The sequence below is a fragment of the Eriocheir sinensis genome, chromosome 20 (assembly GCF_024679095.1).
Source record: "Eriocheir sinensis breed Jianghai 21 chromosome 20, ASM2467909v1, whole genome shotgun sequence".
In the NCBI taxonomy this organism is placed as follows: domain Eukaryota; kingdom Metazoa; phylum Arthropoda; class Malacostraca; order Decapoda; family Varunidae; genus Eriocheir; species Eriocheir sinensis.
The window spans coordinates 17,086,296-17,099,678 of record NC_066528.1 but is presented as its reverse complement, the minus strand read 5'-3'; the positions used below and the strand labels follow the sequence as shown (position 1 = coordinate 17,099,678).

Below are 13,383 nucleotides of genomic sequence, written 5' to 3'. Positions count from 1 at the left end.
TGTCAACATTGTGGATATCCAACACTACCGACTAACTGCGTCCCAAAAATGGTGTCGTTAGTAGGCTGTGTTGCATTTTTCATCACTTTTCCAGGAAGTTTATTTGTCAACATTGTGGATATCCAACACTACCGACTAACTGCATCTCAAAAATGATGTTGTTAGTAGGCTGTGTTGCATTTTTTATCACCAACGAACTGCGTCCCAAAAATGGTGTAGTTAGTAGGCTATGTTGCATTTTTTATCACCAACTAACTGCGTCCCAAAAATGGTGTCGTTAGTAGGCTGTGTTGCATTTTTCATCACTTTTCCAGGAAGTTTATAAGTCAACTTTGTGGATATCCAACATTACCGACTAACTGCATCCTGAAAATTGAGTCGGAAAGCCAAACGAGCCACAGAATCGTCGGTGAATACTAACACACGCTTGGAAAGTCTGGCGTTAGTGTCCCGATTGACCACCTCAGCCTGTACATAAGTCACCTGAGAAGTACCTGACCGTTTTATAATAGATATTTATATATATATTTAAAATGTTTTATCACTCTGGTGTTGGCAGCTTTACATCATAGTAATATATATATTGAACTACTTTTTTTCCAAGTCTTAGATATATATAAAAAAGAAACTGACGAAGGAGAGCTACTCTGATTTGAAACCTTTTAGTTTGTTTTTTGGGGGGACGGGGTTGTTTTTTATTTTGTTATGCATGTGTTTCTTGTTCGGAGTCCATCGGGGAAGAAGATGACAGCGGACGCCCCTTGACGGAGACACCACCAACTTACCTCACCAATAAAGGCTTCGGACAGGCACTTCAACATCCCAAGAGATCGTCACACTAAGGAAAGGACATCACTTTTTTACTCTATTATAAGTATCGGTGGGACATCTCAATACCCCTTATAAGTATCGGTGGGACATCTCAATACCCCTGGATATTGTCACACCATGGAAAGGACGTCACTCCCAGTATTTCCTTGTTTTACTCTATTATAAGCATCAATGAAGGCTTGGGAGAGGCAACTCAACACCTCAAGAGATCTTCACACCACAGAAATGTCACTCCCAATATTTCCTTGTTTTACTCTATTATAAGCATCAATGAAGGCTTGGGACAGGCAACTCAACACCTCAAGAGATCATCACACCACGGAAATGACGTCACTCCCAATATTTCCTTGTTTTACTCTATTATAAGCATCAATGAAGGCTTGGGACAGGCAACTCAGCACCTCAAGATATCGTCACACCAGGGAAATGATGTCACTCCCAATGTTCTCTTTTATCCCCTATTATAAGCATCACTGAAGGCTTTGTACAGTCACCTCAGTGCCCCAGGAGATTGTCACGCCACAGAAAGGATGTCGCTCCCAATATTCTTTTTTATTCTTTATTATAAACATCAGTGAAGGCTTGGGAATCACTCCTCAACACCTCAAGAGATCGTCACACCACAGGAAGGATGTCGGAAAAGATGAGATACAGGTAGAAGGGTATAAGGATATGCTCTTTAACCAACGATGATACAAGAACTGCAGAGGCGGAGAGGTAGAAGGGAGGAGACCAGCTGGAAGACTGAAGAAGACCTGTTTGGAGGAAGACATGAAAAAGATGAAGATTATGGAGGAGAGAGTAGCCTATACCATCAACAAGAGTATAGAGATATGTGTTTTGAAGACTGGGAGAAATTGTAAGCAGACCCATCATGTGTAGATTATGGAGGAGAGAGTAGCCTATGCCATCAACAAGAGTATAGAGATATGTGTTTTGAAGACTGGGAGAGATTGTAAGCAGACCCAACATATGTAGATTATGAAGGAGAGAGTAGCGATCGCCAAGAGTCATAATATAGGGTTTTGAAGAATGGGAGAAATTGTAAGCAGACCCATCATATCACTGGAAGGAAATGGTGAATAAGAGTGAACGGTAAAGTTAAGGGCATGTGCTATAGCTGCGCATGGCCTCAGCGCTCATTTCGGTCACACTGGTCCTTGAGCCTGTGGTGGGGTATAGGATATAAAGAGTACTAATTAGGAATATATAATGCATCGTTAGAGGTTGAAGGGGAATCTTGAGACATCCTAAAGTTAAACACATTGACCTTATGACACTACTTATGACCTTATGTTACTTCTTATGACCTTACGAGACACTACATGTGACCTTATGACACTACTTGTGACCTTATGACACTTAATGACCTTATGACACTTAATGACCTTATGACACTTCTAATAACCTTATGACACTATTAATGACCTTATGACACTACTAATGACCTTAAGACACTTTGAATGACCTTAAAACACTACTTATGACCTTATGACACTACTTAGGCCTTACGACTTTTCTTATGAGCTTATGTTACTTCTTATGACCTTATGACACTTCTTATGACCTTATGAAACTACCAATGACCTTATACTTATGACCTTACGACTTTTCTTATGAGCTTATGTTACTTTTTATGACCTTATGACACCACTAATGACCTTATGACACTACTAATGACCTTATGACACTACTTTTGACCTTATGACACTACTTATGACCTTATGACCCTTCTAGTAAAGCCTAACATTTCTTCTCGGTACAAAGACTAAAGATGAGAGACTGACACGCAAAAGTCTACATTTATTAAGACAAACCAAGTCCAAATAAGAACATCCACGTGGACTTATCAAACAAATATTAACTACCGATGACAAACTGACACTTAAATTAAAAATAAAAGTAGCATATACATAGACAAGACTGACATGGGATTAGGACAAGATTTATTTATGTCGCAAATTGATGCCCCGGACCACCAGCCGCCGCCACCTTGATCTCCGCAGCATCCCAGGTAACTTAATAGGCTACTGTAGCGTCACTCCGCTCCACATGACCACACCACGAAACACATGATAAAAGGGATTGATTGATTGATAGTTTATTGTTGCAAGTAAAGAACAAAGGAGAAGGGAGGAGTATGCCGTCCCAACCCCCAGGCAGGACAGTGTGATTATACAACTTAGGATACATGTGGAAGTAGGGTATTACTGTGATGCCAAAATTTAGTTAAGTGCGGGAAAATGTAAATTAGGGAGGAAAAGCAGTGTTAAGTATTATAAGTAGGTATAAGTGTCGCCAGGACTGGTGCTTGAGAGGCGGGGAAAATTCCACCCGGCAACAGTCCTGGCTACACTTCTACCAACTTATAATACTAAACACCACTTTTCCTTCTTTATTTACATTTTCCCGTACTTCACTAAATTTTGGCATTACATTATTGGTGCCGGGGATCGAACCCGCGACCGGCTAGATGGGAAAACCAATCGCCCTCAGAAGTGAAAACCTCGTTCGTGTAGTGTGTCTGGGAGGCTTTCCGCATCAAGAGGGTTCACTAAGACTATACCCCTTCCCTGGCAGAAGTGAAGTCATGGGAAGGACTATTAAAATTACACCTGATCCCATAACGACCTGGGCGCGGATTCATCAAACCACTTACGAGACCCTGTTGTTGGTAAGTCTTCTAGTAACTCCATCATCTAGGAACGCGCTTGATCTTAAGGTGACTCCAATGCCAATGAAAGAAGTGTCGACCAGGCCAGTACTTCATTCACTTGTCATCGGAGCAGCCTAAACTCAAGGATCATTCGTAGAGGACAGATTTACTAAAAGACTTATAAACGACCGGTCTTGTAGTGGCTTGATGAATCCGGCCCCTGAGCATCGGCGTGTTGGTAGGAATGACGGGGGTACATTTCTGGGGCCCCCGTGGTCTAGCGTGCGTCTCACCCAGTTGTTCATCCTCCCTTTCGGGCTGGTCGATAAATGGGTACCTGGGGAAGATAAACTGTGGTAACCCGGATGTCACTTTGGCCCGGGGTAATGGGCTCCCTCCCACCACAGGCTCAAGGGCCAATGTCACGGAGATGAGCACCGAGGCCACGCGCTGCTGCAGAGTATGCCCCCAACTCTACCTTTACCTTTATCCTCAAGCATTTCGACACTTTCACACGTTAGTCTAAAAAGGCTATACAGAAATTATATATATGAATACACACACACACACACACACACACGCATCTCCCAGCATCCATCCATTACTGCTACACTTAATTAATTCACGCGGTCTGGCCGGGTCTAACTACTACAAATGGTAAAGGTCAGTGATGAAGGAGACTATGATGGAGAGTCTGGCTGTCTTATCACTCTTATATCACTGTAGAATCGCTTTAATACTGGACGAGAAGTGGAAGTACCCTCTCGTTATGGTCGTGTCAGTGTGAACAAGGTAAAGAGGAGTGAAGGTAGTTAAGAGCACGATATGGATGGGACGTGAAAGAGTAGACGGGTAGTAGCCTAGATGGGAGCTTATGCGACTGTATATTTAAATTAGCTGCTTGTGGCCTCAGTGCTCAACTCCGTCACATTAGCCCTTATGCCTGTGGTGGGGGGGGATTCTGTAACTCAAGATAATGTTTTCTTATCTAACATTACATAACGACGAGCTTGCAAGGGTTGTATTTATGCGTTTCTTATCGCCCCAGACTCATCTATAATGTAACCTTGTAGCCGTGGGAACTGTTTTTACAATGTGTGTCTTCAAGTAGGTCAATAAGTAGAGTAGATGTGTGATAAATGTATTGTAGTCAGTAGTTTTAGCGAGGGAAGGGCAGAGGTGGAAGGGTTGTGTTTATATGTATTTTATGGTTGCAGACTGATCTATTGTATAACCTGGTAGCCGTGGAAACTGTTTTAACAATATGGGTATCTTCGTGTCCGTCAATAATTAATGTAGATGTGTGATAAACGTCTTGTAGTGATAAACGTTTCGTAGTGATAAACGTTTTCGTAGTGATAAACGTTTTCGTAGTGATAAACGTTTTCGTAGTGATAAACGTTTTCGTATTGATAAACGTTTTGTAGTCTGTAGTTTCAGCGGGGAAGGGCAGCCCGGGGGTGGGGGTCTGCGAGTGAGTGAAGTAATGCGCCCCCTGCCGTATGCTCTCTGTTAGTTATAGTTCAGTGTTCTTTGGGGGATAAGAAGTACAGGCTTTGGGTGAATGACGTGTTAGGCCTATCCAGTAATACTTTGACCAACTTAAGTCTGTAAATATCTAACAACCACGATATTGTGAACATTAGATTATTTTTATGCTGAGAAATCGTACTGCTGGTATATATATCTTAATAGTTGGATGTTCAAACTTCTTCCTTTACTGTTTACAAGATGATTTTAATTGTTTATAGTTTGTATTTGGTTACTAAAAGGTCGGGATATGCTTGTTTTGTTTGTTTGTCCTTTTCTAGGGTAAGACAACGGTCGGTTTTATAAGATACTTTCGTTTCTCACATCAGCTATTTTAAAGGTCAAAGAAGGGTCAGTCGGGTTCTAATGAGTGCTACTTCAGGTTCATGGTACAGAGGAAGGGTCAAACTACCACCAGGGTCATGAATCTACTCTTGAAAATGCCCACAACTCCTCCGAAAGCCTTGTCAAATATGTGTTCTTGGGCGACGAAATGTCTTTTAAATATAATACGACTCAAAATTGCTTCCATGTTCCTGTGTACTTCTATTTCAGTTCATTAAAAGCACCCTATATCGTCCCTGACCTTATGGCTGTATCTATAATTGTCGCTCTTTTGGTATAATAAATCTATCAAATCTTTCTTTCAAGAGGAGAGTATCAAATCGTTTCTCCTCTCGAAATTGACCTCTGTTTTGGCCACTCTTCTAAGCTCTTTTATAGGGGGAGTGACTAGCAAGTGTTTTCATTAATTATTTTGAACTGTTTTCTTTACTGTAAAAACAAACACATATAGAAACCACTGCACAGGGAACACTTAAAAATTCAGCTGCAAACAGGGCCTCCCCTTAAAAATCATCCCGTTGCCAGGCCGCCATTGACCCTTTTGACCCAGACCAAGAGCGGGCTTTTTCTTACATATTTTTCTTTACGCCCTTGAACGGTCTCCTTAGCTGTAAAAAAAAAAAAAAAATGGCATTCCACGTGGTTGAGAATAACAGGAGGGATTTTGTTAGTGTTATTTACGTTTATTGTTTTCATTAATTATCATGAGCTGTTTTCTTTACTGTAAAATCAAACAAACGTAGAAATCACTGCCCAGGGAACTTATAAAAATCACCCCGTTGCCAGGCCGCCATCGACCCCGCGACCCAGACCGAGACTTTTTAAATGGCAGTCCACGTGGTTGAGACTGACAGGCGGGATCTTGTTAGTGCTTTTTACCTCTAGTGACCGAGAGCTGAGTGCCCGGGGGATTGCAAGCACCGCGGATCAAAGGTGAGTCATTGCACATCACTGGGAAGCTAAAATGGGGGTGTTATGGGTAGTCTGTGGCAGCTGAGGCGGGAAGATGTGGAGGTGTTTGTTTTGTGGAGGCGAGGAGGAGCAACGTCTTATCATCTTCACGCCTTGCCAGTAACAACACCGCCTCCACCCCGCACCCCAGGGCCTTGGTAGGGTGGTGAGGGCAGCTCTGGCGGGTGTCGCTCCAAGATAATATTAAGTTGATATGTGTTGTTTGAGGGTGGTCATGCTTTATATAGTACGGTACGTCCTGTCAGCCAAGACGTGTGGGCGTGGACGTGTGTACTTGACAAGCCTGCGACCTGACGCTGACTCCACGCCCACCAGCATGGCGCCGGTGAGCCAGAGGGCAGGGCGGGAAGCCTCATGAGGAATATTGGCGGGATACAAGCAAGGCAGAACAGTGTCCATTAATACACCGAAATGTAGCTATGTTCTTGTTCTTGTTCTTCCTCTTCGTTTTTCCTCTTCCCTCATTTTCCTTCATTTTCTCCTTTCGTCCTTCTCGGTATCGTCCTTCTCCTCCTCTTTTTACTTTCCTCCTCGTCCTCTTACTCTTTTACAACCACCATAAGCACTATACTTCCTCCTCCTCCTCCTCCTCCTTCTCCTCCTTCTCTATTCTATCCTCTCCTACCACACATAGATCACTAGTAGTAGCGGTAGTAAACAGACACCCTCGCCATAGATCGACAGGTCTTCTGGTGTCTGTTCTTCCTATGTATTTCTATGTATTCCTCCTCCTCCTCCTCCTTCCCCTCCTTCTCTATTCTATCCTGTCCTACCACACATAGATCACTAGTATTAGCGGTAGTAAACAGACACCCTCGCCATAGATCGACAGGTTTTCTGGTGTCTGTTCTTCCTATGTATTTCTATGTATTCCTCCTCCTCCTCCTCCTCCTCCTTCTCCTCCTTCTCTATTCTATCCTGTCCTACCACACATAGATCACTAGTATTAGCGGTAGTAAACAGACACCCTCGCCATAGATCGACAGGTTTTCTGGTGTCTGTTCTTCCTATGTATTTCTATGTATTCCTCCTCCTCCTCCTCCTCCTTCTCCTCCTTCTCTATTCTATCCTGTCCTACCACACATAGATCACTAGTAGTAGCGGTAGTAAACAGACACCCTCGCCATAGATCGACAGGTCTTCTGGTGTCTGTTCTTCCTATGTATTCCTATGTATTCCTCCTCCTCCTCCTCCTCCTCCTTCCACTGATACACGTAAAGCCATCCCTGACCCCAATCTTATGCCTCTCTCACAGGGGTGGCTGGGCGGGGGTCGTGGCTCCGTGAAATCTCTCCCCCCTCTCTCTCTCTCTCCTCAACCAAGACGCTGATAATGATGATGATGATTCTGATGCCCTGAGTCGGTGAGTATACCTTCGTCAGTCCTTGTATGTGGGTATGTGTATTTATGTATGTGTATGTGATGATAAGTATTGGTGTTGTATTTGTGTTTTTTTGTTTGTTTTTCATCGTTTAGTTTCCCGTTGTTTGTTTATCGTTGTTTATTTTTTGGTTGGTGTGTTTATATTTACTTGACTTACACGACAAGGATGCCCAAGGATATAAGGAGGGTGATTGAGAGGATCCTTCAGGACCGTATGCAGGGATTTCCGGGGGGCCGAGTTGTTGTTGTTGTTGTTGTTGTTGTTGTTGTTGTTGTTGTTGTTGTTGTTGTTGTTGTTGTTCTTCTTCTTCTTCTTCTTCTTCTTCTTCTTCTTCTTCTTCTTCTTTTTCATCTTTTTCATTTTCTTCTTCTTCTGCTTCTTCTTCTTCTTCTTCTTCTTCTTCATCGTCATCATCATCATCATCATCATCATCATCATATTCTTCTCCTTCTTCTTCATCTTTGCAATCCTTAAGCGACCTGTGAAATTTGAAGAACCTTATTTTTCCCTCCCTCAATCCACCATTTTCGCCAACGTGAATTATAGTACCGTAAATTTCTACCTACCTACCGTCTGCGCGCGCGTGTGTGTGTGTGTGTGTGTGTGTGTGTGTGTGTGTGTGTGTGTGTGTGAGGAGCAATGAACCACGCGATTTGGCACACAGATAAAGACAGAAGCACCATATATTCCACAACATCATGCGGCCTGTTGTCACACTCCCTTTCTATCCCTTCCCCCTTCACCTCTCACGCCCTCCTTCCCCCTCCCACCTTACGCCCTCTCTCCCCTCACTTCACGACCCCCTTTCCCCTCACCTTACGATCCCCTTTCCCCTCTCTAAACGACTTCCTCTTCCCCCTTCCCCCTCATCTCACGACCTCTATTTCCCCTTCTCGTCCCCCTCCCGCCTTTCCCCTCACCCACAGTAATACGCATATGTCTCACCTTAGCCACAGTAACAAGGGTAAATGTCTATATTATTAAACTCTTCGTAATCTTAGTATAGCCTGTCTGTTTAAAAAGGCTCTCGTAGAAGTTGTAGGGACTCCCATGGGTGGTTTCATGACCCTGGTGGTAGTTTTGTGAGGCTTTTTCGTGGTGTGAGCGGGATAAGAAATATTCATGATAACGCGATGTATCTTCTTTGAGGTCTTAAGAATACTCGTATCAAGAACTCTAAGTTTGATAATACGAGTGACAGGTCTTCTTCTTCTTCTTCTTCTTCTTCTTCTTCTTCTACTTCTTCTTTTTCTACTTCTTTAGTGTGTTAGGGGGCTGGTTAGGTCTCTCGTTGCGTCCAGCTGAAGTGGGTCTCGAGTGTTCAAAGAAAACGAGGGTGACGAAAGGGGAACTTCTCGCGTTTGTGGTCTGAAGATGTTTGTTTTGTTGCTACTTTGTTTGGTAGCCACTAGCCACAGCATCAATATCATTAGCAGTGGTAGTAGTGGTGGTTGTGGTGGTGTCTAACACCCGCGGGTCCAGGAGTAAGGTCCATGTTCTTAAACGTGTGTCTCTCATTGCCAGAGTCGGACTGGGGTGCTCAAGGGGCCGTGCCATCTAGTGGCTGGCGGGGCCCGGGCCCATATAAGAGTTACTGTCACTATCATGTGACAGCATGGGTTAAGTTCAGGGGCCCATGCACCTTGGGGGGCCCGTGTGCCATTGGCACACGGGCACATAGGCCAGTCCGACCCTGCTCAGTGCGACTATTGCCCAAGGCCACAGAGAGGGGACTATGTTTTCACGGCTGCCTTCCCGTTCATGGCGCCGAGGCCGCGTGAAACTGTCACTGGGATCACAAGACGGTCCATGAACACCCCGGCAACTTCCACGAGAGGCTTTTCAAACAGCCGAACCGCGGCGCCGAGACGTCCAGGAGTACGGGGTTAATGGTCGGGCACGAGGGCGAGCAAGGCGCGTAGAGTTGTGCCGCGCGGGGGCGGCGTCTATAAGCAGCCCCGAGGCCGAGGCAGAGGCGGCTGAGGGATGGGAGCAGTGCCTCGGGTGACGGGCCACATCCTCCCCTCTCCCTCCCTCCCCCGTGTCCATGCGTGGCCCCGCGGGGAGAGGGGGCGCGGCACAACAACAGGTGGGCGTGTACGCGGCCCCCACCTGGGCGGGGAGGAGCCACAGGTGAGGCGTCGCTGCCCCTCAACGGGCGGTGATGAGCAACGATGTGACGCGACGTGACGCGACGTGACGTGAGCCTCGCCTCAGCGTGCTGGCCGTGTCACGCAGGCCTTGGCGGTGACCTTGAGGTGTGGGTCAGGAGCCACATCCCTCTTGACGCGCTGACCCTAATTATGGCCGCCGCCATCCTGGTCAGGTGCCGCACGGCGCTGCGGGGCCCCCGGAGGCGCCCCTCCCCTCGAGGTCACCCCGCCAGCCTCGCGGGGGGCGAGCGTTTCCTGGCCGCGTGTAAGTGTGTCAGCGGTGCCACCGGGGCCCGGCTGGGGGCAGTATCGATCGTCAGTAATCGGGCACTGGTACGCCGAACTAATTGTCTTTCATACTGGCTGGCGCGGCGAGGTCGGGGATGCAGCTGGTGGGCGGGGCGGAGCGGACGGGGCGGGGCGAGACGGAGCTCCCGATGCCAAGGGTCCACACCCGTCGCCCACGGGTGCTGTGTTGCCTCTCCCCGGGGGCATGTCTCTGGGCGGACACCTCGGGGACGTGGTGACGGGAGGCCATGCAGGGCGACGGGCGTCCCGGGGTCCGGGGACGGAGAGGGGCGGGGCACGGGGCCGGCGAGGCATCGGGGCTCTGGCAACCGGCGAGGGGAGCGTGAGGCGCGGGGCTTGAACAGGTTGTTGAAGCGTCAGTCGCATGATGTGAGGCGGTGTGTCGCCACCTGTTCCTCCCGCGTGTGTCCCGCCGCAGCGAAGTGTGCGTCACGTGTGTCCGCCGCCGTCACCACCATGCCCGGCGCCCGCCCCGCGGCCCCGCCCCCCGCTGACGCCTGCCCTTGTCCCCGCCACTTGCCCAACACCTGACCTGCTCGCCGTGTCGCTGGCACGCCCCACGGCTCCGTGAGGCAGCGAGGGCGTGCGTGTGTTGCTACGTCTAGGTGTCGCCGCCATGAGCGTCGCGCCGCCCATGGACGATTCCGAGTTCGGCGCCGTTGAGGACGCGGCCAACGCCTCGGCCAACGCCACGGCCGGGTTGCCGCCCCTCAACGTGCCCTACACCATCAGCGAGGTGCTGGTGGCCGTGGTGGCGGTGCTCGGCAACGCCCTCACCATCACCGTGTTCGTGGTGGAGCGCAAGCTGAGGCGCCGCACCAATTACTACATCGTGTCCCTGGCGCTGGCCGACCTGTTGGTGGGGGTGTTCGGCATCCCCTTCGCAATCCTCACCTCCATCGGGCTGCCGCGCCCCCTCTGGGCCTGCCTCTTCATGCTGTCCACGCTGCTTATCCTGTGCACCGTGTCCATCTTCTGCCTGCTGGCCGTCAGCATTGACCGCTACTGGGCCATCCTCTACCCGCTGCGGTACTCCAGGGTCATGACCGCCAGGATCGCCCGCCGTGAGTATTCACCTTCACCTTACCTGTACCGCCGGCCGGCACGGGTCGTCAGGCACGCTGGCGCCCTGTGTGGTGCACTGTGCCGCTGGTATGCTGGCGCCTGGCAGCCTGGGATGCTGCCCGGCCCTGGACAGCCTCCCGCCAGGCAGCATCGCGGCCGGCACCGTGTTCGCGGCCCGGGCTGGCCGGCAGGTGCTGGGGCTTCCCTTTTTTCCGGTCTTGACAAACAGCTGAGTTTCTATTCGTTCCCAGCGGCAAATATCAAAGTTGAGCCGCGTGTGGCGCCGTGTGGCCCGGGTGGACGGTGGTGCTGCGTTGTCCTGGTGTTGGAAGGCAAGCAAACAAAAGCATTATTTGCTTTCCTGACTATAACACACACACACACACACACACGGCTGTCTTGGTGATTAGTTTAGTACCGTAATCCACTGCTAGCTCGGTGTTGGCATCCCTGAGATTTTATTTTATTTTATCTCGTAAAGTGAAAATATAGCAAAGACGCCAAGTGTTCCAGCGAGATACAAAGCAGGTTTACAGATCCTGTTTGCTTATTGGGGAGTCTCGTGTTTTTTCTTCTCCGGCGAATTCTGAATATCATTACCTTTTGCCGGAGTGAAAGGTTTGACTGCATGGATTATTGTGGCTCCGTTTTGACAGGTGTGTGTGTGTGTGTGTGTGTGTGTGTGTGTGTGTGTGTGTGTGTGTGTGTAATGGCAAGGAGAGAGAGAGAGAGAGAGAGAGAGAGAGAGAGAGAGAGAGAGAGAGAGAGAGAGAGAGAGAGAGAGAGAGAGAGAGAGTGAAAGCCAAGGTGATTGGGGCAGGTAAGGGTTGATGAAGAAACAGGTGGATAAAAAGTACTCAGAAAGCCTTGTGTGACTCATGAGAGAGAGAGAGAGAGAGAGAGAGAGAGAGAGAGAGAGAGAGAGAGAGAGAGAGAGAGAGTATACGCAATGTTTGTCAGAATCTTATTAATAATCATAAGTTGTTGGAACACACACACACACACACACACACACACACACACACACACACACACACACACTCTCTCTCTCTCTCTCTCTCTCTCTCTCTCTCTCTCTTCCTTCCATTCCACCTTTTCTCTTTTAAACATTCCTTCCTTCCATCCTTCCCTCTGCTTTCTTTCTTTCCTTACTTTTGTCTACTCCTTCCTCCTCCTCCCCTTTCTCTCTCCCTCTCTCCCTCCCTCCCTCTCTCAACCCCCCCCCCCCACCCTTCCCTTCCCTTCCCTCCCTTCCGTGGCAGAGGTCAAACTTGGCGTCAAAAAAAAAGTAAGCGTAAGGTGATGCGTAAGAGTGCTTACGTTAGTGAAAGGGAGGGGTGGCGGTGGTGGAAGGGGGGAGGGAGGAGACGCAGGCTGGGAGGAAGCTTGAAGAAGGCTGAGGGTAGGATGGCAGGTTGAGGGGGCGTTAGGGAGGAGGTTGAGGAGGTTGAGGTGAGGATCGTAATGAGTCTTTGGAGAGTAAGGGAGAGAAGGGTTGAGAAATTAAGACGTGTGTGTGTGTGTGTGTGTGTGTGTGTGTGTGTGTGTGTGTGTGTGTGTGTGTGTGAGATTGAGGCGTATAAAGCTGGCGTCACACTGGACCCAAATCTGGCGAGCACGAGCTCTTGCTGGCAGCTTTTGCTCGCGAGCAAGTCACTGTTGTCGTCACACTGACGAGCGACGAGGGGCGAGCGGCGAGCAACATTGTAAACAAAGCCTCAGCCATGGCGCCTACCACACCCACGCTTCGCATTACGGCTAAGTGTGCAGCTGTGACGGCATTACTTGCTGTTATTCAACGAGCTCAGAAGAAGAAAAGACGAGTCTGGGTTCGGTCATGGCTGAAGAGAAGGGAGGGAGACTTATGATGTGTACAACATCATAACATCATAACTTTCTTCAGCGTAGACTTACAGAAATCTGGATGGCTGTGGTCCCATAACTCGGGATGGTCCCTGACTCTTGCTATCAAAGAGTGTACAATGAAGGAGGACAAGTGAACGAGGAGAGGTGGCCATGGCGAGTGTTTATATCAGCTGGCCTGGGCGGTCTTGGTCTTGGTCTTGGAAATCAAAATAAAATCCAACACTACTTTTCTCAACATTATAAAATATTACAAACACCGTCAAACATAAAAG

At 48.2% G+C, this 13,383-nt stretch overlaps 1 protein-coding gene and 1 long non-coding RNA gene across 2 annotated transcripts; both read left to right on the top strand.

Moving 5' to 3' along the window:
• The first annotated feature begins 1,620 nt into the window (after nt 1–1,620).
• On the top strand, nt 1,621–5,271 carry LOC127001288 (uncharacterized). The gene is made up of 2 exons (XR_007754995.1): nt 1,621–1,762; nt 1,853–5,271. It is a non-coding gene; the product is annotated as an uncharacterized LOC127001288 (long non-coding RNA).
• A 3,425-nt stretch (nt 5,272–8,696) lies between these two features.
• LOC127001403 (octopamine receptor beta-2R-like) lies at nt 8,697–11,927 on the top strand. The gene has a single exon (XM_050865950.1). It carries the CDS (start codon nt 10,797–10,799, stop codon nt 11,649–11,651), a length of 855 nt encoding a protein of 284 aa, XP_050721907.1. The 5' UTR covers nt 8,697–10,796; the 3' UTR covers nt 11,652–11,927.
• Nucleotides 11,928–13,383: the final 1,456 nt, after the last annotated feature.